Genomic DNA, 22,625 nt, shown 5'->3' on the forward strand with positions numbered 1-22,625 from the left:
CCTATGGGTAAAAACAATGGTTTTACGATCACCAAAACTTGCTGACAATGACTGCTTAGAATAACATCACTGCTTGAACAAGCCATCTGGATCCCTTGCTGCTTCATACTGCACAGAGATGATTCATTTTCCTTCCCCTTCTTTGACACGTTGCTCCACTAACCAGCCAAGCCAACCCACCCCCTTGCCTCCTATCACTACCGTTTGCCAAATAGGTAGTCATGTAAATAAGTCCAGGTATCAGGCTCCCAGGTTCTTGTCTCCACCATTAGCAATGACTTAAATCTACGGGGATGATGTGTTTGCTTCAGTCCTCCATTTGGAGGAGAATATAAAAACCCAAAAGTTGTGGGGGTAGAGTACAAATTAACAAAGAAAACAGATAAAAGAAAAAGCAAAAAAAATCTTAATCAGGTTCTTGGAAAGAAGACGATACAAAGAGAATGGGACATCCTTAATCTCTGATGAGACAATGAGAGAGAACCTAAAAATCAAGCCTTAGATCTCTTTTTCTAGCTTTTCTTTAAACACTTTGGCTCACTGCCGAACCCCCTTCCTCCTCCTCCTGTGTCCCTTCAGCAATCATGTTTAGTCTTTTTCACATAACCAAGCACCAGATAAAAATAAGTGATTTGTTTATAATGATTTCCACATTTTCTTGTCCATCTCCTCTTCAAGAAAGTCCAAAAATCCAAAAAAATTGATGCAGTAAAGATGCATAAAAAATTAACTTCTACTCAGCATTAGTACGCGTGCAAAATCGATCAAGAAAGAATCTGAAAACAGAAATGAAGAGGATTTCCGAAAAAACAAGTTTCTTGAAATAAATTACAAGCAGTTTCCTGCTCTTGATGTTTTCCATCTCTTCTCTTTCTTTCCTATATCCAAAAATGGAAAGATTTGGACACATTAAACTTCCACTCACCGGTCAGGAAGTAAGCGTGCACTAACGATCAAGAAAGAATTTTTCAAAAAGAACGGGAAAGGACCCTAGAAGCTAGATGTCTTGGAAACAACAAAGAAATCTTTAAAAAGAACACGGAAAGAACACTAGAAATCAAGATTCTTGAAAAAGGAGAAAGGGAGGACGGATTACCGGTTTCCACGGATGAAGAGCTCGTGATCGCTGCGGTCGGCGGAGGTAGAGGAGGTGGAAAAATCGAGATCGGCGGCGAGTGGGTCGTCCCTCTCGCGAGCGACATCCGGGTCGAACAGGAAGTAGTCGTACTTCTCCGGCGCGTTCTCGGATGGCTTCCCGTCCAGCACCTCGGCGATCAGGCCAAAGGGCTTGAATTCCCCCAGCACCGTAAGGTGCCGGACTCCGATGGACGGCATCGCCGGAGCGAGTGAGAGAAAGGAGGGAGGGGGGGAAGAATTGAGGTGGCTTGGTTCTCCCGCCCTCTGGGAAGCTTAAAAGTGATGAGTGAGACGGCGAGACGATACGGAAACAAAACCCTAACAAAGGGAACGATTCCGGACCATCCCTGCGCCCGCGAGCCGGATTTCGGAACTGGCGCACTCGTTTGTTGCTTTTATAGGAGAGTTATATAACATGCGGTAGCGAGAAAAACAAAAACTAATCATGGCCACGTGGCATATTAGAACGGTGATCTGTATGACAACCACACAGTCTACGTGAATTGCATCGAAAACAAAAACAAAAACAAATAAGAATGGTTGCACAAAAATGCTCAAAGAAGTCATGATGGTTTTTTTTCTAAATTTAGATCTTTTCAACGTTAAATTATCTGTGTTGTATATTTTGCGCGTGCACCTCTGAAATTGTAGCATCTGAATACTTTGACCCTGTTTGGGAAGCTTTTGGAGGGCCAAAAAGCACTTTGTGGCCCTCCAAAAGTACTTTTAGCTAAAAAATGGTGTTTGATAAATTTTCTGAAAAGCTGTTTCAGTTTTTGCGGGAAGCTAAAAACAGCTTTTGGGGGGAAGCTCCAATTTGGAGCTTTATGTTGTTTTCAACTTTTTCAAAAACCTATGTTTTTGACCAAAATACCCCCATTTAAGAAAAAATTTCTCCCAAAAACCTCTCTCACCGTCTTTTCATCTCCCACCCAACCCCACTCCCTCTCCCCCGCCGTCGCACCCTCTCCCTCTGCCCCGCCATCGCACCCCCTCCCTCTCCCCCGCCCCCATGGTGGGGAGGTATCGAAGAAGAGGAAGACGGGTGGTCTTCCCCTTCCCGCGGCCGCCGCCGGCAACGATGTCCCTGTCACGGAAAGGGGCGGTACCGAAGAAGAAAGAGGTCCCACGGTGAGGAGGGGCCAAAGAATAGGAGGAAGAAGAAGGGGGCGCTCTCCCCCTTCCTGCGGCCGCCAGCGGTCACGACCCGCCCCCATCCCGCGTCCGCCACGGCCCGGCCCGGCACTGACGGCCTTGCGGGAGGAGAACACTTCCCAGAGGGCCAGCGCGGGAAGAGAAGAAAGGATATCCAGGCGGCCCGGCGCTGAATTGATATTTTAGCTGTTGGCCCGCCACGACCCGGCCCCCTCCCGCGGCCGCCGCCGGCCCTGGCCCGGCCCCCTCCCGCGGCCGCGGCGGCCTGGCCCCCTTCCGGTGCCGCCGGCCGCGCGGGAGGAGAAGAAAGGAGAACAGGGGAGAGGAAGGAAGGAGAAGATGAGAAGAAAAAAAGAAAAGGAAAAAAAAAGAAGAAAAGAGAAGAAAAGAAAATTTAAAAAATAAATAAATAAATATTTATATAAATGAATGAATGAATGAATAAATGAATAAGATAATAAATATATATATTTCAACTTTATTAATTGTTTACACTAATAATTATAATATTTTATACCTTTATTATTGTATTATACTATAAATATTATATTATATTACATTACATTATAATACGTTAATATGTTATTTTAGATAATTTAATATTATGTTATATTATGAGAAATTAATTTATACTAATAATTATAATATTTTATACCTTTATTATTGTATTATACTATAAATATAATATATATTACATTATATCATAATACATTAATATGTTATGTTAAATAATTTAATATTATGTTATATTACCAAATATTAATTTACTCTAATAATTATATTACTATTATGCTATATTATAATAATATTATTTTATATTACAAAAATATTATACTATATCGTATATTTATGTATTAATATATGTTATGTTTTATTATGTTCTGTTATATAATACTATGCAATGTTCTTTATGGTAATTTTGTCATACAAAAGTACTTTTTCAGTTTGTTTACGAAACACAAAACAAAGTACCACAGCACTTTACGAATATAGTTACCAAACAGCAAATAGTTTTTTATAACAGCTCTACTTCAGACAGGTCTACTTCCAACAGCTCTACTGCCAACAGCTTTCTGGAACAGAGTCTTTATCACGGTAAGATATAAATTATGAGTCATTTGAGAAGTGTCACGACCGAAGCCAAGAGGATGACCAGTGTCAAATTTATGAGTCGGCCAAAAGGACGGATGGCTTGCTTCCAAACTAAACATGCTTGATTAATTAGTTGGTTCAGCGACTACTACAAACATTTTCTTCATCTTCATTTTTTTGTTTCTTTTGGTGACGTTTCATTTACCTATTTCGAGGGATTAGAAAAAAAAAAAAAAAACCGAAAAAAGTCATATTGTATAACCTTTCTTAAGGAATGGTTGCAAAATGGTCTCTCTTGGCTAATGGTTTTCACCTCTAGAGATTTATTTTCAAACAAATACCATGCGACTCAGGTAAAGGCAACATGAAGAGTATATACAAAATAAAATCGCTCTGATCACAAGACTCCAAAGAAACCAAGGCAACCGCGAAAGGCTTGATCTCAGCGCATTAGACGCCTCATTCAAATTAGTCATAACCTTGATTCATGTCGAGTCACGGGCTATCTTACGATCCATTCGACCATGTTGATCAAAAGGATGACAAGGCAACTTCAGAATTTGGATGGCACGTACGCTGGGAGCTTCACCCAGTCGTACGTAGGAGATGCAAGACCTATACCGCCTTGCAGCATTCGCCCATTTAATTTAAAAATGGAAATATACATGGCCACCAGCTTCTTTTAGACAGCCTTTGATTCAGCCGGATTATGTTAACGGACCTCCAAATGTATGAGTGAGCGTAAACAATGTATTTGAACGGTCAGCTATGTGTAGCTATAGGCCATCAACAACACATTGTGCAGCAAAACTAAAAACAGACATTTATCTTGCAACTGGTAAACAATCAAGGTATTGAAATTGTCAAAATACGAAAGCCCAGTTTATTTCAAATTATCAGCTAATGAGGACACGTAACACTGGCTCCTTCAGGTTTATAAGATATTAATGCAGAAAAATAGCACAAAATTTCTGCCGTGCTGCAAGCAACAAATAAATAAAAAAAAAAGGCCTATACGTATGTGACTAAGGATTCCTTGAAGGAAGAACCATTATTTGTAGAAACATATGCCGAAATATCATAAACTATTAATCTACAATCAGATTCATCACTGTTTCTCTTTTAATTTCCTTCATTCAGAGTGAAAAGATTATGCACCAGCCTCTGCCATTATTGTGGTCTTTAGCTTACAGCTAGTGTGTTTCTAACCAAGTTTTATATAGCTTGTGTCCAACTCTCCACCCCCAAGCAAGCCCATCTCTGATTTTGCATGCACGGGTACAGGCATCTTTATCTAAAACGTAAGGTAGATGAGCCAGGGGCCACCGTTCTCTGCAGCAAAAGAAAGAAGGAATTTAGGGTAAAAGTGGGAAAAACATGCAAGTTAAGCGAAAAGCCATAAGATATTATAGTCCAAATCCAAGACAACATCGTGAGCAAGATTGTCATTTTCTTTTTAGGATGTGCGGCTCACCAGAAAACTGAGCCAATAACCATGAAGAATAGAATATAACTCACAGCCAAAAACACCTCATTTGTCCAATTCTTCAGGCAAATCTGCCATACCCAAATAAACTAGCTGCATCTCTTCTCTCCATATCTGCAAGTTTATCATGGAAAATATTTATGAGAAACCAAGACATTCACAAAATAAGGCCAGCCATTTTAAGTGGCCATACTGGAAAGAGAACCGTAAATAAGCAGGATAAAAAATCATTATTGAATCGTACCGTGTCACGAAACTCCACTCGGATATGAGGAACATTCGTCTTATGAATATCATTCCCATCAGGACCTCTCTTATAGTAAGTTCTACCAATCCAATGTGACTACAGAAAATAAGTTTACAAAGGATTAGATTTCAAGCCATTATAAAGGTGATCAGTTCATATCGGCAGAAACTCAACATGCAAAGCATTGATATTTGATATAGTTTAAATGCTGGCAACAACACTTTCAGCAAGACCGACAATGAAAAGCAAAGAAATGCATGGTAACATGAAACATAGGCTCGTTAGTTAGCCAGTTGCCATAGTTCTACACAACCGAAAACAGGAACAGAATTTATGTAGCACAGGATGATTCTACCATGCAAGCTCAAGTTGTTACATATTATTCTAAAAACCACAAGCTCGAGTTGTTACATATTAAACTATCACTTCAGAAATCCACATTCTTCCAGTAAGTGCTATTTGTGGAAAAAGAGGATCTAGGATTGAAGTAGTGAAGCAAATTTCAGCCACTTAATTTGATGCACAGGATGACAGTCAATTCCCATGGGTGTATACAACTGGCAGGGGTTTGTTGGATTGTTATTCCACTACACTAGGTCTTGATAAAAATTAATATTTCTTCTTTTTAGTATTATTATTAATACTTCTTCTTTTTAATCACAATTCCTAATTCACATCAGTGCCCAGAACAAAAGCATCAAATTTTTGTCATACCTTGAGAGCATGTGAGAAGCCCGACTGTAAAACTGAATTTCTAGCAATTTCACATAAATCACATGCGGTTAACTTCCATAGCTGTAAAACAAAAAAAAAAAGGAACATATCAGGAAAGGTGCCTATGTGTACACCCACACACACACACACACACACATAGAGAGAGAGAGAGTACCGAAGCTGCAATACTGTATTCCTCCACCAAAGGTTCTTTTGTTAGGTGTATTTGCAAAGGATCGTCTGTTGAGAGAGAAATATTTAGGCCTCTATGGAAGAATTGCGGGAAAGGGTTCCGATGGTAATCAAGAAACAAGGAGTTGTTGCTCAAAGGAGACATTGCCAAACCAATCTGACGAGAAGAAAGTTAAGGTACAGAATAATTTGTTAGATATATAAAAATATAAAGAACATAGTAACACAACCTTTTTTCTTCTACTGACAAAATATGAACCAAAGAGCTAGTGCCAGAAGTGTTCACTTCAGATAAGACTGAGATAGAAGTGACTTCCATTACCTGAGCAAGATAATACAAGTGTTGAAGAACAGGGGATTTCCTTAAGTTGATTCCATGAGCAATATTATGAGCAACAAGAAATGTCGCAGCAAGGTGGTCAATATCACCAGCCTGCAGATAAATGGCATAATGAAGAACATGCTGCATGCACAAGACTGGAAGTGAAAAAGATTTTCATCAGCTAATACCTCTCCAGCATGGGGACGAAATTTGATAGTTGTCATGCCCTTTAACTCACGAAGCTGACAAAAGATGAACAATTCAAAATATAATCAAGATTGGCACAAATCTCAAAAAAAATCAGAACAAAAATATGGACAACACATATCTGCACGAGCTACATAGTGCAAAAAAATTCAAGTAGGCTTTCCGAATGGAAGCAAAAGAACTGCTCTTGAAAAGAGAGAGGAGAAAAAAAGGATTGGAATGAAAACCTTGTTCAATGTGTATAGGTTGGCATAACAATAGTAGGCATAATAAGAGAATGCAGGATTAAAGATATTGGTCCATTGAGCTGGTGTAGGCATGTGCTTTGTTGGCCGTCTTTCAGGTTTACTTTCATCATCCACCAAATCCAACCCCACAACCTGAAAAGACAGAGCACAAAGCAAAGATCACTCCTTGCAAGACAAGGACCCAACAACCTCATGGCCTATAAATCGAATAAGAAAACAGAAGAAAAAGAGACTTTCACAAGTAAGAAGCAAATGAGTATATTATGTAGAACTAAAAAAGGCATCCCAATGCATGAGACTCCCGCCAAAGCGGGATCTGGGGAGGGTCAGAGGTATACAACCTTACCCCTGCATATGAAAAGGCTATTTCCATGTTTTGAACCTATAACACCTAGGTCATAATGCAGAAACCTTGCCATTGCGCCAGGGCTCGCCCTCCATATTATGTAGAACTATAAAACCGATAATTGAAAAACAGACAAAAACTTGGGAACAAACATATAAGTGGCAATAGAGAAACATATACAATGTTTCTTGGATAAATTTCATCGAATAAAAATTAGCGTATAACCAAGATAACTTTCATACTTCCTATATGTAAAATTTCTTTGACACTGATACCAAGCCTTTTTTATGACAGCAGGAGTTATTTCACTTTCTCAGCAACTTTACATCCAAAGGAAGCATACTCACGTATTTAATTGTCAATTACAGCTATAAAGAAAAATTGTTTCTCAAACAAAATGATGTAGAGTGGCCGATTCCAGACCCATACAGGTCAATACTTGACAATGGCATGTTGTTCAACTATGTGAATAAGCAATTGATAATATTACATTCCCATACTTAAGTCCAATAATCAAGCTTTGAAACCAAGTAGCATCTACCTTCTAGACAAAAGAACATCATCTAAATTCTACACAGCAAAAAAGAATACCAAAATGGAAGGAAGAGTACAATGAATAAAAAGAAACTGTTGACCACAAGTTGAGAAGAAACCCACCTCTGAATTATCAAATTTAGAAACCAAATAAGCTGCCTTCTCAACCAACATTACAAAGTAGTTATCTTATCAATCCTAAGCCAAAGTAAATTAATCTCGACATTACTTGATGTGTTATCATAGACTGAAATCCCCATTATTGATCTAGGAAACTAGTGGCCCACTAGGCCACTAAGATGAACCAAAAGATAGCCAACACATTCTGACAACAGCATCCACCACTCCGAAAACATAACATGCCATAACCAATTGGAACAGAAACTTTGTGAGCAATATAGAATAAAATGGCATTCTGAAACCAACGTCCTGATGGCCACATGTTACAATTTACTTCTTTGAGAATAGGTATTTCAAGTTGTTCCTACTTAGGTTTATTTCATTCCGATGGTTTATCATGAATACCCAAGACATGAGCACTATGAGTAAGCTAAGAAGGAACCTACCTTTTCTCAAAAGCCAAATCCTTAATCAATACTGAAAGAGCAACTTGGCAGAAAACTCGCCAAAGCTCTTTCAATATCCAAACTCTTTTCATCCACCTCAACAACTCATAAATTACTTGCAGCAGAGCTCAACTATATCAGCAACATATCATGCATTAAAGCAATATGACTGTGAACAAGTCGATACAGATGGTGCTGAACAATCTCTTCATCCTGCCAGTATGCTGGTGCTATGATACCCGCAATACAACATAGCACCATATGAGTTAATACTTTAAAACCTTGGGTCAAAGCTAAATTCTAGCAGGATTAAATTCTAGCCCTTCCACCACTACCAGAACAGTGTGAGATGCAGATTCCTTATCACATCTAATTTCAACATAAAATTTTGACTTAAGAAGGCTCTCAATGAATAACAAGCTTTGTTCGCAAGAAAATTGATCATAATACTGGCAGAAACTCAACACAAGAGCATTACTTTCAAAAATAATGAAGGAAAAAAATAGGAGATTCTTAGAACTCTCCATGAAACTAGTGATGTTGCCTTCAAGTAAGATCACATCCTTTATGATCAGGTCTCGCATAAAGTGATAGACCATTGATTGTTTAAGGAATAAAAGTCCGTAGGATCTTTCTAACTTTTAGCAATATATTTCTCTTTCCACTCCTCAAATAAAACAAGTTCCATGGCTTCTACTAATAATTACACAAACGAAAGACAATGAATATAAATATTATAATTGATCCACATCATAAAATATGCAGAAGCAAGCAACAACAGCATGAATAGAATGTAGAAAGAAGAGTACAAGAACTAAATACAACTTGCACCCGCCTGTTTTAAGAAAACGTGCAACTGAGGATGCGATTCCGGGTCCACAGTGACCTCAAAAAGGGGAAGGAAGATATTGTCCAGAATGTTCTGGAATGATGTAACTATACCAATTTCCTTGTAGACATTATATAGCCGTGGAATCTGCAAAAGGTAAATAGTAGAATAAAAACCACATTTCTTAATATGATGTTCGACATCTATTATAAAAAATAATTGGTCGCAGCTTAAGCATACGAAATTACAAGTACAAATATGTAATCAAACTTTAAAAATAAAGTAACAGGTCACTAAAAGCATCAGGTTCCAAATCAGAAATGCCATAAGCAAAATTAGTTAGTTTATTGCTTGCAAGCTATTTGCATTGTATGCACCATATTGCCATTCTACAGACATGGCAAAAATACAGGTTAAAACAATCTCTCCATTATCCTTGCCATGGTTATAATAATTAATATGCATTCTCCAGGCTTATTTAGGTCTAATCATGCCCAAATAATTGATTCCCAAACCGCTATTCGGCCAATTCAAAAATGCCTGATTGAAGCCTAGTACAGCCCAATAGTCAGATATTGTTGTCGCCCTTTCCCGTCCCATCTAAGGCGTGCCAAGGAGAGAGTAATGACAAGTTAGAATGCAGAGGGTATATAGGTGTGTGGGCCTGCCACCAGCATTATTGCAACAGAAAGATAATGATCAAAGGAAAGATACGAGAGTAGCGTGGCTCAGATGCCTTGACCTTTAAGAACTTTTGCCACCGTCACACTACCGTTCAAAGGAGACAGATTCAAATAGGGGTATACGTGTAGCATAGGCTACGGTAGTAGAAATTTAAGTTAATACTACCCCTAAGATAGAAAGCTATTGATAAGGTAAGCTAAGATAAAGTAAAATGTATTGATAAATTGGATTGTCGAAGGTCCTCTATAGAGTACAATCCCACTTATTTAATAATTTCCCATTCTAATGGTTACTATCCATATTTGGCCTCCAATTTTAGCGGTTCTGGTAACTAATGCTAGTTGTCTTCCCACTACGCATGTCCGTCAGAACAACCTAATCCTGTATCACCTGTCGGACCAATAATCACACTTAGTGCCAAAACTTTGTTGTATCTTCATTTGGCCTACTTTATATTGGCACCCTCTTGGTCATTCCTATGTATTCGGTCTCTAGTGTGATTCCTCGGTCAACTTCTGTATAGTGTCCATTCGGTCTTAGCCCATTATACATGCTCTCACTTCACCACGTGGCTAATTAGACACATCTCCCACATGTTAGTTTGAGTAAGGATGTAGCATAAACAGATATCATAGTCAAAACTTAATAGAACCTTCAAAGCAGTATTCAGTTTAAGCAACTGAACAACCCAAGTTTATGAAAGTGACCTAAAAAACCATTACAAGTACAATCTCAGCCATTTTATAACCAGAGATATTACAAGCTCAAACTCAAATGATACTGATGCACAAACCTCGTCCATGATATAATTCAGGTACATATGCCTCTTGAGAAGGTTTCAGCAAGCTTATTGTAAAATCACATCATGTTGAAGAATATTTAAACAATGATAAAGAGCAAATTAACTTTGAAAAGTTTATGTATCTCTCAGGTGCCCAAGATGGATGCCCTGGAAGTATACGTAACCATTCATTCCAGTTCCACAAAACTAGTAAGTTATCCTAAAATAGGAGAGATGAAAAAATGAAACAATAATCATGGTGATTGCTATTCAGATGCAAGATCAACTTTTTCCCCTAAAAGAGTTTTCTCATCCATATAAATCTCATGTGTTGTTTCCCTAGTTCATACAAAAGAATTCAACCAAATAGCTTCTTGCTAGTTATTTAACAACCAGATCGAGGTGAACAGCATTTCTTAATTCTTTAAATTGCTATGAGTCTATAGTAGTGATTACCCATGTTCCTATGATTTATCAAGGGATAGATCTTGGAGATCTACAGTTGATAATTCTTAACATGATTGTTAAATTTAAAGCTTAGTGACCGTCAGAACTCAGAAAAGGAAGACTCATGTTAACTAGAAACAAAATCATGAAGGCAAAAAATGAAGTCCTAAATAAGGTCAGTGTGCATACATGCAAATATCTTGTCCTCGTGTTAGAAAATGACCTTTCTCAGTCCAAAATGAAGATCCTCTTTAATTTGACGCCTGATGTCAAGCCCACTATCAATAAGCAGGATTTTTATAATATATAAGCATAAGCACTTACATGGATTCCTAAGAAAGCATGCTACGAGAATCCATAGATAAGACTAGCAGACAATAAAGGTTTTATCTACATGGAATAATCAAATTCTGTTTTATTTTTGGTAAAGACAAAATCAAATCATTACCAGGTTGATAAATGTATGATATAATTAATCATGAAAAGTGTTTAGGGCTTTCTAGAGGCCAGTTCCACCGGCAAAACGTGCCATAGCAACTACTAGCATGATCATTTTTGAAATGGCATCATTTTTTAATGCTGAAAGCTTTCATGGGCAAGTACAATGGCTTCAGTGATTTGGAAATATCAAGAAACTGGATCATTCAATAAATAAATCCTAGAGAAAATAAATGGAAAACGAAGCATTTAAAGGTTGATTATAATCAATGAGGATGCAACAATTACCTGAATCAACCAGACAACATTTTCGCTGTACAACTCATTATTCACTATCCAACTTGCGAGTTGATCCCACTCACTTTGTTTCCGTCCATATATTGATATCCTATACTCAGCCATCTGATAAGAGGTAATTGAGAAAAGAAAACTATTATGAATGAATACAATGCAACAGAATAATAATTCAAAAAGCAAATAAAAGTTTAATGAAGAGAAATCTTGGGTAATTATGAAACATAGAGCAGTATCAACCATTAAATTTTAAAAAAGGTATCAAAAAATAAGTACATCAATCCACAAATTTCCATGGCCAACCGCACATAGTAGCAACTGGAATTTAGTGCTAAATAAGTTCATTATGTACAATTTTTCTTTTAGGACATGGATGAACAATAGAGACATCAGATAACACATGATTAGCATTATTTTTCTACGAGCGCCTTTTACCTTCAAATAGCCATCAAGTTATATGCTTAACATCATTATTTGTAGAATTAACATTACCAACAAATGGTAACACCAACGATTAGCTCTGCCAGTTCTGAAAAAGGTGTTATAGTAGAGGAGGAGACAATTCTTTCATATAATCTAATTTCCTGCAGAAAACACAGGCTAACTGTCTCCAGACAGGTTTAGCACAAAAACAAAATATAGCAGAAGGCATGTTTATATCCATGCATGTGCATGGCATATGCACAAAGGAGAAGGCACATACATGCAAACAAATTACTGAAGAGATATAAACTAGGAAGAAAATTACAGAATTAGCAATAGCCACTCAGGCATCTACAAAAGAATGCACCTGATATTTACTCCCAGCAAGATCACTAAAGACTTGTTTTGTTAGCTCAGCAAGGAAGCGGCCTGGTGAAAAGGAAAATATCGCAACACAATTATATCAAAACAACTCTTAATTCCTTATGTAAGCTCCCAAAAAAGAAACTTCTGTAGGGAAACATAAATACCATACATCTCTCATTCAGAAAAATGCAATAAAGAAGAAAAAACATTAAGAAGCTGAATTAAAGGAAATTCACAATTGATGAGCACTGTGGCAGTCAAACCTGTGCAACACACTGCACAGTGGGGACACACCTCAGTCCAAGCAATGGACCATGTGCATTGCATGGCCCCCACCATAGGGGCACAGATAAGTACCCAGGTAATTGGCCCAATGAAACCACGCTTGTGTCCAATACAAAAACAGTGACCAATTTATCTAAAATAAAATCCCGAATCTGGAGCCTTGACATTAAAATTAGAGAAGAATGTTGTTTAATAACCATGATGAAAACAACTAAACATGAGAAATAACGAAATTATTGGGGGACTAACATATTGTCATACAACTCAATTTCTTTTGTATGTTCAGTTTTTATTAGCACTAGTACGTCTGCTTAGGATAAGTTCTATTATCTGTAACATACCAGCGCATTAGCTTAGCATGTTACATCAAACAATCGAAAAATGACTTAACATAAAAGCAATATAAATTAAATTGCCTATATCAGAAAGGATTATGTTTGTTAAGTCTATAACTTCCACAAGATTAGTTTGATTTGAAATTTCAATGCCATACAATATGATAAAGAGATGGTATGAGGGGCTTTACAAGTATCATAGAGGCATTTTCTGAAAAACTAGAAGTATCATAGAGGCATTTTCTGAAAAACTAGAAGTATCATAGAGGCATTTTCTGAAAAACTAGCAGTATCATAATGCTTACAACATCTTGGCACCATTTCCATGGTTGATCATATATGCTTAAGGCCTGCTCGAATTCATTTTTGCAGCATAAATGTTGTTAAAAGATGCAATATGTATTCCTTGACACTGCAATACATGTTTTCCATCTTTGTTCCATATTAACACAATCTTCAACGCCTAGACTGGATAAATGCACTAATTCAACAAGCAAGAAAGTGATATAGATCCTTCCATCACCATTAGAGTGAAATTTTCTGTCAAATTAAGCCCAAATAGTTTCATATTCCGACAATCAGATTGTGTTCTCATGCACCAGGGTGAAACTTTGTTAAGGTTTTCCGATTCACTATCCAGATTGTATGATTCGGATCAAAAAATATAAAACCGATCAAGAGCAGACAATTGGGTCAAAATCAGGAAAGAACAGACAATCCAAAATTGGATCATGCAATCCAAATCTTGGATCATCCTATCCACAGCATTGTCAGATCCATTAGTATAATGGTCTGGGGCACTGTTCGTACACAGAAAACAGGGAAGACGCACATCCTTGTTTCCTCATGAGAGTGGATCAGAACCCAAGTGCCTTCTTTTTTTCACATTTGGCCTTTTCTACAGATGAAGATTCCTAAATCACAGTCAGGATTCACTTCACTGATTTTCGAATGCTAAAAAAGGAATTATAGATGCATCAAGGATCTTGATTTATTTTCCTTTTAAAGAGTTTTATTTGAACTCAAATTGAGGCGTAAATAATTTTCCACTTAAAGAGTTTGATTTGAAATCAAATTGGAGTTAAATAGGTGGCCAGCTGGTTTTCACAAATAACAATCTACCGGCTGCATAAAGAATTCTAATCTCTAACAATCTAAATCAGTCAATGCTAAGCAAGTAATTATCAGCTGTTAGTATCCAAGGGACTTATAACACAACGAAAGGAGTCCGGCGGAGCAGGGGCCCTCCCCTCCAGACCCCTGTTTTGTTCGATGCCCCTCCGGCGGCCCACCCTCCATCTCCCTCTCCCTTCCCCTCTCTCTCTCTCTCTCTTTTCCTCTCTTTCCTTCTCCCTCTCCCCCTCCTACCGGTTTCTCGTTTTGAATACTGGAACCATCCCGGTCCACCGCAGGCACGGCTCCGTACACCCCGAACTGGGCTGTTCAAAATGGTTCTGCATTCCTTGCTATATAAGGCAAAATTAACGCCTTATCAGATACCCAAAAAGCAATCAACAATTTCCATACCTCCCCCCCCCCTCTTCCCTCCCTTATATACTCTCTTATATAATAGAGACATATACTATCTTATATAATAGAGACAAAGTGCATCTTTAAAAAGGAAAAACCATCTATCTATCAAAAAAGAGGAGTTGGAAAATATATAGAGGTGAAATGATAAATTCCCACCATTGGCCTTATATTAGTTGGCATATATGCTATAGTCCTAGATGGATTGATCAATGGATTTCAAGTTCTGTCTTTCTACTGATTGCCTCCCAACCCCCTCCTCTCCCTCTTTTATATAGAGACAAAGTGCATCATTAAAAAGAAAATCCATCTATCTATCAAAAGAGAGGAGTTGGAAGATATGGAGAGATGAGATGATAAAATCCCACCACTAGCCTTATAACAGTTGGCATATAAATTATAGTCCTAGAATTCTAGTTACGATGACACCAAGCTAAAAGTTGTAGTGACCAAAATCACCATAGACCAAAGCATAGGGCCAAAAGAGACAATATTCTTTTTTATGTCAGCATCCTGGTTTTACTTGCTCCAAGCTATTGGGCATGCACATGCAAGAGAGCAAGCTAGAGAGAGAGAAATAGAGAGATGCTTATTAAGACCATGGTGCATTATAGTGTAAACACACATTCGAGGTGGACAATCAACAGCAGAGCCAAGAGGTATGCATTTAAGGAAATACAAGAGCACCCTTACCATATGCGCAAATAAATTACAACAACAAGGAAAATAATCAACTAAAGCGCATACCTTGGATGAGATTATCTTGCTTAAGAAAAATCTCCCTCAGCCTACTCTGGCCACAAGGATTGTACTTAAGATTGAACTTGTCAAAGCGATGAAAAGTGCTCTTGTCAGCATGGACATCTAACAGATCAACACTGAGGTCGTACCTATTTCACACATTCATAAAACAAAGTTTGTGAATTAACAATACAAAACCATAATTTCAAGTGCTAGCACATGCTGGCCTGTGACAGGCCAATACCGACACCATGCACCAGGTCGAGTGCTAGGACATGCTGGCCTATGCCAGGCCAATACCGACACCATGCAGTAGGTCAGTACTACTTCGAAACAAATCAAAGGGCTCTCGAGTCCCTATTTTTGGCATGGCATGGCACATGAGTTGGAAAGATATGACACGGGGTGTGTCTCAGCATGAAACAGCACAGATGCCCCATGACAGCCGCACTATAATCCTTGTGCATAATGGCATAACTTAAGGTTTTACTTGTTAAGGTTGACAAAAGTTCCATACCCGCTCAAGTCCAAACTCTCAAAAACCTCTTTCAAAGTCATATACGTGCCATCCCTAAAGATTACAACCTGCAACAAGCAAATTTCCAGGCAATTATTAGGTGCAATTGCATAACACAATATTGGACATCATGAATTCAGAAAAGTTCTTTTTCTGTCAAACATGGACAATAAGTTACTCCAGTCATAAAATCAAAGTGAGTAGCATATGTACCTCATCAGGTTCCTTCCTCAACTTCGACTTTATAAATCTCAACAGATGTTTCTGGTTCATGCATGCTGAGTGATGAACATGAGTGTCAACCTTCCTGACATTATAAAAATCACGATGTGGTGCACTTTTTTGAGCAAGAAACTCTCTATCCGCATTGAGCATTAAGTGTATATTAAATTTCTGTCAATAACCACCAGAAATAATTTTAAAATTAAAATACAGAAAAAAATAGTCTGTGCAATCATCATAAATTCTACTTTATCAAAATTTCAAATTAACTGGAGAAATATCACATTAATTTCAGAAGTGATATCACACTAACTCTGACAGCAAGAAGGAAATTACTTGCTCTAGAAGACATAATCTGTGGTGGCATACAGTTCTGATATTTCCAGCTGCAATTACTCGGAGGATATAATGCAAATCCGTAAAAAAAGTTGTAGCATCAGCCACAGGGAAAAGTCTTTCTGTTACTGAAACAAAAATAAAGCAAAGAGTAACTATCAAAAGAACTAGAAGAAGATATGTTTAACTAACAAAAATAACAGAAGCAAGTGGTTTTGAGAAATCCTACATTCCTTATTTGCATATACATGAACGACCCCATCTACCATTTGAAAGAAATGCTGCAAAAGAGACCGTTGTTGAGAGAATCAAGGAAGAAACACAGACAAAATTTCAGTCATAGTACATAGCTAGAAATGACACAGAGAATGAACTCACATCTGTTTTCTGTTCAGGTGTATAGGCAAATGGGCTAGGATTAGGCTTTGGTGTACTGGGGTCAGTTATAACTTCCTTCTCCCAAGGAGCAACCTCTTCTCGGAATAAATAACTTTCTCGCAACTCAAGACATTTCTGAAGAATTTTGTAGACCTCGGCTTCATCCGCATTCGGTGTCTCTAAGATCGAACCAAAAGAACAATTATCAATAACATGTTGAAGCAATTTGAGAATGTAGACTAATTCTTACATGGTGGATTCTTTTTATAATTTTTGGCTAGTTATCCTTATGAGAATATAATGAAAAGGCTTTTCCCTAGTGACATGAAAAAAAGCACAAGGAGTGAAAAGTACTGTTGGCAAAGACAATTACAAATTACTTTTAAAAAAGGAAAAAATTATCAGTTAAAACCAACTAAAAGCATCACTAACAAGCTCTTCAACTACATGTTAATATTTTTCATAAACTCAGGCAGCAATTCATACATGTATGAATAAAGGAACAAAACATTATATGCCACTACTAGAGCACCAATTCTACCCTTTGGATTATAGGCATGGTCTTTGCAATGACGAAAGAATCAAGATATGTCCACATGCATTAAGTTGTATTGAAACAAACAGTTTTTCATCTTTTTACCATAGATACTAGATCATTAGATGCTCTAGTGTGTATATGTGTGTGTGTGGCTGCATGTGTGTATTGAAAGCACCTCGCTCAATCTGCTCATAACGATGCATGTGCAGGTTTGCAAACAACAAGGCAAAGCAGAAGTAATGTAAAAGATATTTTCAGGTTTTCAAAGGTGGAAAGTATGTTTTCTGTATATTAGCAAAACAATTCTTCCTTCTAAAAAATGCAAAGTCATACCACTGGGTGTAATTTTCAGTCTGACAAACGTTTCTTGTTCAGGCTCTTTTCTAAGAATATCTGCCGCTACTGGATCAGGCTGGGCACCATGCATATTACCAGATACACTATGAGATCGAATCATGCTAGCTGCAGGTAATGACTTTGAATCTCCATTGTCAGCGATTTGATTAGGCATAGCTTGATATATGCTTTTATGCTCCGGTCCCTGTTCATGATAAGTTGGAAATATAATCAGATTGAGCAGCATTTGAGGCTTAAAGAACAAAGAGAACAACAGAGATAGGAGATGTCATCAATAAATATCTCTATTCTCTAGCAAAAAGAAAACCCAGACACTAAACAAAGATTGGAAAAAGCTTACAAAACAAAATGAAAATCAATTGTCTACGGATGATAATGGACTGAGGAATACGGATAGGAATACATTTATTACATGCAGCAGGAACAGGAGCAAGGCAAATTCAGAAGCAGAAATGGAGAATCAACAGTCCTAGATTATAGCAGGCTATCATAGAGCATAAGTCTAAGTGAAGAAGGTTATTCCTATTTTGCACTTACATTACTATTATTTTTATTCAAATGGATAAAAAAAAGAAAAAAATAAGTTACACGGGAATATGACAGCATTACACCATGGGAGGCAAGACATATTGATTTTACATAATACCCCAGAAAAAAAGAAGCCATGAAAAATAAATGTCGCACTACCATGCAAAAAATACGAACTTACAATGTCGCCATTTGTGTTCAAGTAGGTATTGTCAAGTTTAGAGTCGCTGTGCAGATTATCTTCTTCATCCGATCCCTCCACACTCTCAAAGGCACTGGCACTAGCAACAGGAGACCTGGGAGAAGTTGGCCTGATATGTCCGGCTTTTTTAATTGAACTCCCATGAATGGATTGCTTACTACCTGATACATCCAGAATTGTTGTTAATCTACTTCTTTGTGCAGTCAATTTATAAAACTTAAGAATAAATGCACCATGCCAAACATGCATAATTTTTTCTCTCCCAACATAAAGCCTGACAACAACAGCATTGCTGTTACATCCGCTCGTGCATAATCTTACTAGTAAGGATGGATGGGTCAATACCGTCTATCGGTTAACCAACAGGCATGAATGCATGATGCCATTAGGGTGCATATGTGGCATTTTTATATATGATTGTTTAAGGCAAGAGGTCACGATTCTGCAGGATTTAATTATTATAACAATCTCTATGAGCAATATCTACATAACAAGTTGTATAACACCTTGTTTGACATAATATCCTCCTTTTCATTTACATGCATCTTCATATAACTGGTCGATATGTATTGAAAGACCATACAAAAAATGATAAAAGGGAACTAAGTTATCATCTTAAAAAGCTTTCACAAATCACATCAACCTATTTTCAATTACTGAAAATATAAACCATGTTAGCTCCCAAAGGTGAGGTCCCACTGAATAAACACTTTCATCAAGTTTAGCTAGCCACTCCATACAAACAAATCAAATAGTGGGTGTTTACTTGCAAGTTCAAAATTTTCAATCTTGCATCTCAATAATTGCATCAAAGAGGTCTTCAACTGGAGAACTTCTATAGACACCAAGTGCATAAAGAATGAAACTCACAAGGAGATAATGCCACATTTAAATCTACCCATCGTTTTGCAATGACCATGTGGTGCCAACTTTATGGGCATGGTTTTGGCCTTGCAACTCAATTGTGAGATTGTGTTTAGGATTACAAATTTAGGAGCAGTTGACTACCTAGAACCATGCTTCTTGTCCATTTAAGGTCCAAAGTACACATGAGCGATTATACCTGTCAAGGGCGTCACATGCCAACAGATAAAATAGTCAGGGTGCATGAAAAGGTGTCCTAGTGAATTGCCCAAAAAATCATACTAAGACATCAATTTGCTTGTCAGAGAAACACCAATGGATGGTCAGGAAAGTGGTCTTGGTATTGGGCAAGCAAAAACAGCCTAGATGGGGTTAGGGTTTGGAATCACATTGTAGGTTCGGAAGCGGGGAAAATCAATACATGAAAGGACTTGGACAGAAGTAATGCAAAGACATTTGAATATGCTTTCAATTTCAAAGGGCTCAGACCTGGATAAGAACTGCTAGAGGTGTGGGATTCATGAAACAATTCAATAGCATATATGATAGGGCTTGTTGTTTACTAAATTATAGAACCCCTCTAGAAACAAGACAAATGACTGGTGTAACAGCAGATTGGATCAACATACTATGAATTTCTCCCATCAGCAGGTAGCAGATGCAAAGCAAAAGAGTTCTCTTTCTGAGGAAAGACAACTACCTCACTGATGTGAAGAGAAAACTTAGAGTACATTTGCTTCAACACTCGTTACTTAATCAAGATTAGAATTCTCTTCACAATTTTCTCGTTGGATGTGAAGAGAAAACTGAAGATGGATTTCCTTCCGCACTTTTTTTAATCAATATCAGAATATTCTTAGCCGACTACAATTGAATGAGAGAGTCTCTCCTCCCATTGGCAAAATACAGAAGTTTTAGAAAGAAGGGGAGAAATCATAAGAAGAACATAAAGATTATGTATGGGAAAAACCTTCAAACAAATCGTACTTAATAATTATCTAACATCACATATTCCTGAATAACTTCTTTCCACTTTTTTTAACTCATATATCATTCATCAGAGATTTTATTGCTACTATTTTCATTTGTGAACTACCTAAAGAGATCCAGTACAATAACCGCACCGTTTTCTAATATCAAAGAAAAATGCCCTCACTCCGGAGAGAAGTCGGACAAAAACTCTGGTGATCCATGATTACCTTCCGGGACCGTGTGGAGCCTAGGCAGGCCGGGGGGTATTGGCAGGCCTTCAGCGGTCGCCGCCGCTGACAACGGCCCATTCATCGCCGGCCACATCTGCTGTTCCTCCTCATCCTCCTCCTCCCCGTCGACCACGGCCGCCGCCAGTATCACGTCCGGCAGCGACGCCGACCCGCCGCCGCGGCGATAGTACCCCGCCCCCTTCCGGCGGGAGTGCTGCTGGTGGCCCCGCCGCAAAGACGACCTCCGGTAGGCCTCCCCGTCCCTCTCGACTCCACCGTCCTCATCGTCGTCTCCGGCGGCGGCCCTTTCGCGCTCCACCGTCCGCGCGAACTCCAGCAACTGGCTTAGGGTTTTCCGGTGCATGTAATAGGCCGAGACGGCCACGAAGGAGGCGCCCACCAGCGCCGCCATGGCGAGATGAATGGCATACGCGTCCATTGCTTCCTAAACCCAGAGAAGAAGAGAGCAGGGTAGAAGAGACAGAGGCAAAGAGAGAGAGCTCTGGATTTTATTTGGAGGGGTGAAGAAAAGAAGTAGACGGCAAATATATAGACGATCCGAAGAGGACAATCGGATGAATATTTTTTCGTGGAGTTGATGGTGCGCTAAAAAAAAAAAAAGAACATAAAAAAAAAAAAGAGAGAAAGAGAGATGCCTGTCCGCCCTCCGTGTATCCAAATAGCCTTGAAATTCTCTCCTATTTACCGTTCTGCCACTTTCGCTGTTCCCGGTTCAGTAGGCTACTTTGCTCCGGTCCAATCCGGATGAATCATATGCCGTCCATTCACGTAGGTTCTCATCAACCGACGGTTGAGATTAGGTGGGAGGGGAGAATCTTAAACTTGAGAGGCCGCGGTTGAGTTGGGGCGGAATCTGATGCGGCGGCGCCTGGTGGAAGCGGCTGGTTGGGCACTCGATCACTCCAGTTGCTGCTGCTCTTTGCTTTTAAAATGTTGCGTTGGCTGATGTTTCTGTGATTTGGTTGGAAACTTGGAATATTTGCCTGCGCACGGCATAGATGCAGATGCGAAGCTATCTTAGGATAGCACAGCATCTTGGACTGGTTCTGATGCTACTGGGATTTTTTTCATGTTACCGTTTCGTTTGCTTACCCAACCTATTTTTCATATTTATTTAACATGACAAGTCAGGAATATTATTTTGCTCGGCATAATCCGCATATTTCACGAATAAAATTAGGGTTCGGTGGATCACTTCACGAGACTTGCTTTACAAAATAGCTGGCACTATCATATCTTATATGTTATTACAGCATCACCTAAGCTTCCATTTTATATATTTAAATAATATATGTTATGAATTTAACTCTTAAAAATCCACCGCCAATCAATCTCGCTATAATCGTCAATCAACGCCTGGTACATCAATTAGCTGTGCTATATTTCTTTGAATTTAGGTGGAATTCCTCCTCCCTTTTCTCAAAAGAAAGCGAAGAAATGCAATTTATTGGTATTGTTGCGCAGCTAAGGAACGTACATGCCAAGAGAACAGCAAAAAAAAATATTTTTATATTATTAAACAAGTAAACTTTTATAGAAGCATGCATACTATACCCCGATATTTCAATTATTCTAGTTTGCTATAGAACAATCCAAGTTGGTATGCAAACCCCTTTCCACGGAATCCTATACCATTGTTGTAGGCATGAATCTCATGAATCTATGGACATGGGTGATCAAAGGCATGTGCTATATGCCACCAAGATGGTAGCTTGATAGTAAGGAGGTTTGGACTCCATCCGAGTTGTACGGGTTCGAAACTGTGCGGGCGTCGAATGGCTCTGTGTGGATATGCTTTCCTTCTATCAGTACTGAGGTGGCGCTGGGGTGACGTACTCACACGTGGATGGCCCAGTGAAGTTTTTCACAGGTTGGAAAGGGCACGCAGAAACTTACGACCCGCATCGAATATTTTTTAGTGGAAAGGGGGCCCATTGGGAGCTGGGGTTCTGCCCCTCCCCCTCCCCTCTTATTTTTTGAACAAAAAAAAGGCATATGCTATGTCTCCCATGAATTAATTAAGCATAGTAGCAACATCAAAGATGTCGAGAAAGGGTGCCT

General features: G+C 38.5%; 2 protein-coding genes across 6 annotated transcripts in view; both read right to left on the reverse strand.

The window, feature by feature from the left end:
- Window positions 1–1,521, reverse strand: part of EMB2771 (E3 ubiquitin ligase) — a 44,492-nt gene extending 42,971 nt beyond the window's left edge. For all 4 annotated transcript variants that reach the window (XR_005510926.3, XR_005510925.3, XR_005510928.3 and 1 more), the window contains exon 1: window positions 1,097–1,521. Coding sequence is in view for 1 of the 4 variants with exons in the window: in XM_039124305.3 (XP_038980233.3) it covers window positions 1,097–1,335 (239 nt within the window). In the remaining 3 variants the exon portion in view is untranslated. The remainder of the gene's footprint in view (window positions 1–1,096) is intronic.
- A 2,717-nt stretch (window positions 1,522–4,238) lies between these two features.
- Window positions 4,239–21,649, reverse strand: FAC1 (AMP deaminase, putative / myoadenylate deaminase). Of its 2 annotated transcripts, none has more exons than XR_602633.6 (20): window positions 20,541–21,504; window positions 18,457–18,638; window positions 17,724–17,931; window positions 16,853–17,031; window positions 16,704–16,755; window positions 16,475–16,602; window positions 16,130–16,309; window positions 15,917–15,984; window positions 15,406–15,548; window positions 12,510–12,571; window positions 11,714–11,827; window positions 9,082–9,222; window positions 6,780–6,932; window positions 6,534–6,587; window positions 6,346–6,456; window positions 6,007–6,180; window positions 5,832–5,912; window positions 5,115–5,213; window positions 4,859–4,984; window positions 4,239–4,716 (listed from the first exon to the last, which is right to left on the reverse strand). XR_602633.6 is itself a non-coding variant. In XM_008779921.6 (20 exons), exons 1-19 carry the CDS (start codon window positions 20,980–20,982, stop codon window positions 4,916–4,918), a joined length of 2,640 nt encoding a protein of 879 aa, XP_008778143.3. In that variant the 5' UTR covers window positions 20,983–21,649; the 3' UTR covers window positions 4,239–4,716; window positions 4,903–4,915. The 2 variants fall into 2 exon arrangements, 1 of the variants encoding a protein (XP_008778143.3); XM_008779921.6 differs by having other exon boundaries at window positions 4,903–4,984; window positions 20,541–21,649.
- Between the last annotated feature and the right edge of the window lie 976 nt (window positions 21,650–22,625).

The sequence above is a fragment of the Phoenix dactylifera genome, chromosome 8 (genome assembly GCF_051530095.1).
Source record: "Phoenix dactylifera cultivar Ajwa chromosome 8, Ajwa_hap1_PhDact_Kaust_v1.1, whole genome shotgun sequence".
NCBI classification, from domain to species: domain Eukaryota; kingdom Viridiplantae; phylum Streptophyta; class Magnoliopsida; order Arecales; family Arecaceae; genus Phoenix; species Phoenix dactylifera.

Bases quoted from the DNA above. Each gene is read 5' to 3' on its own strand.
- FAC1 (XM_008779921.6), bottom strand. From the start codon at position 20,982: ATGGACGCGTATGCCATTCATCTCGCCATGGCGGCGCTGGTGGGCGCC. The intron at 5,214-5,831 runs GTATGACAAAAA...TATTTTCTGTAG, and splicing joins GCTTCTCACATGCTCTCAAG to TCACATTGGATTGGTAGAAC. The intron at 4,985-5,114 runs GTACGATTCAAT...ATAAACTTGCAG, and splicing joins GAGTGGAGTTTCGTGACACG to ATATGGAGAGAAGAGATGCA.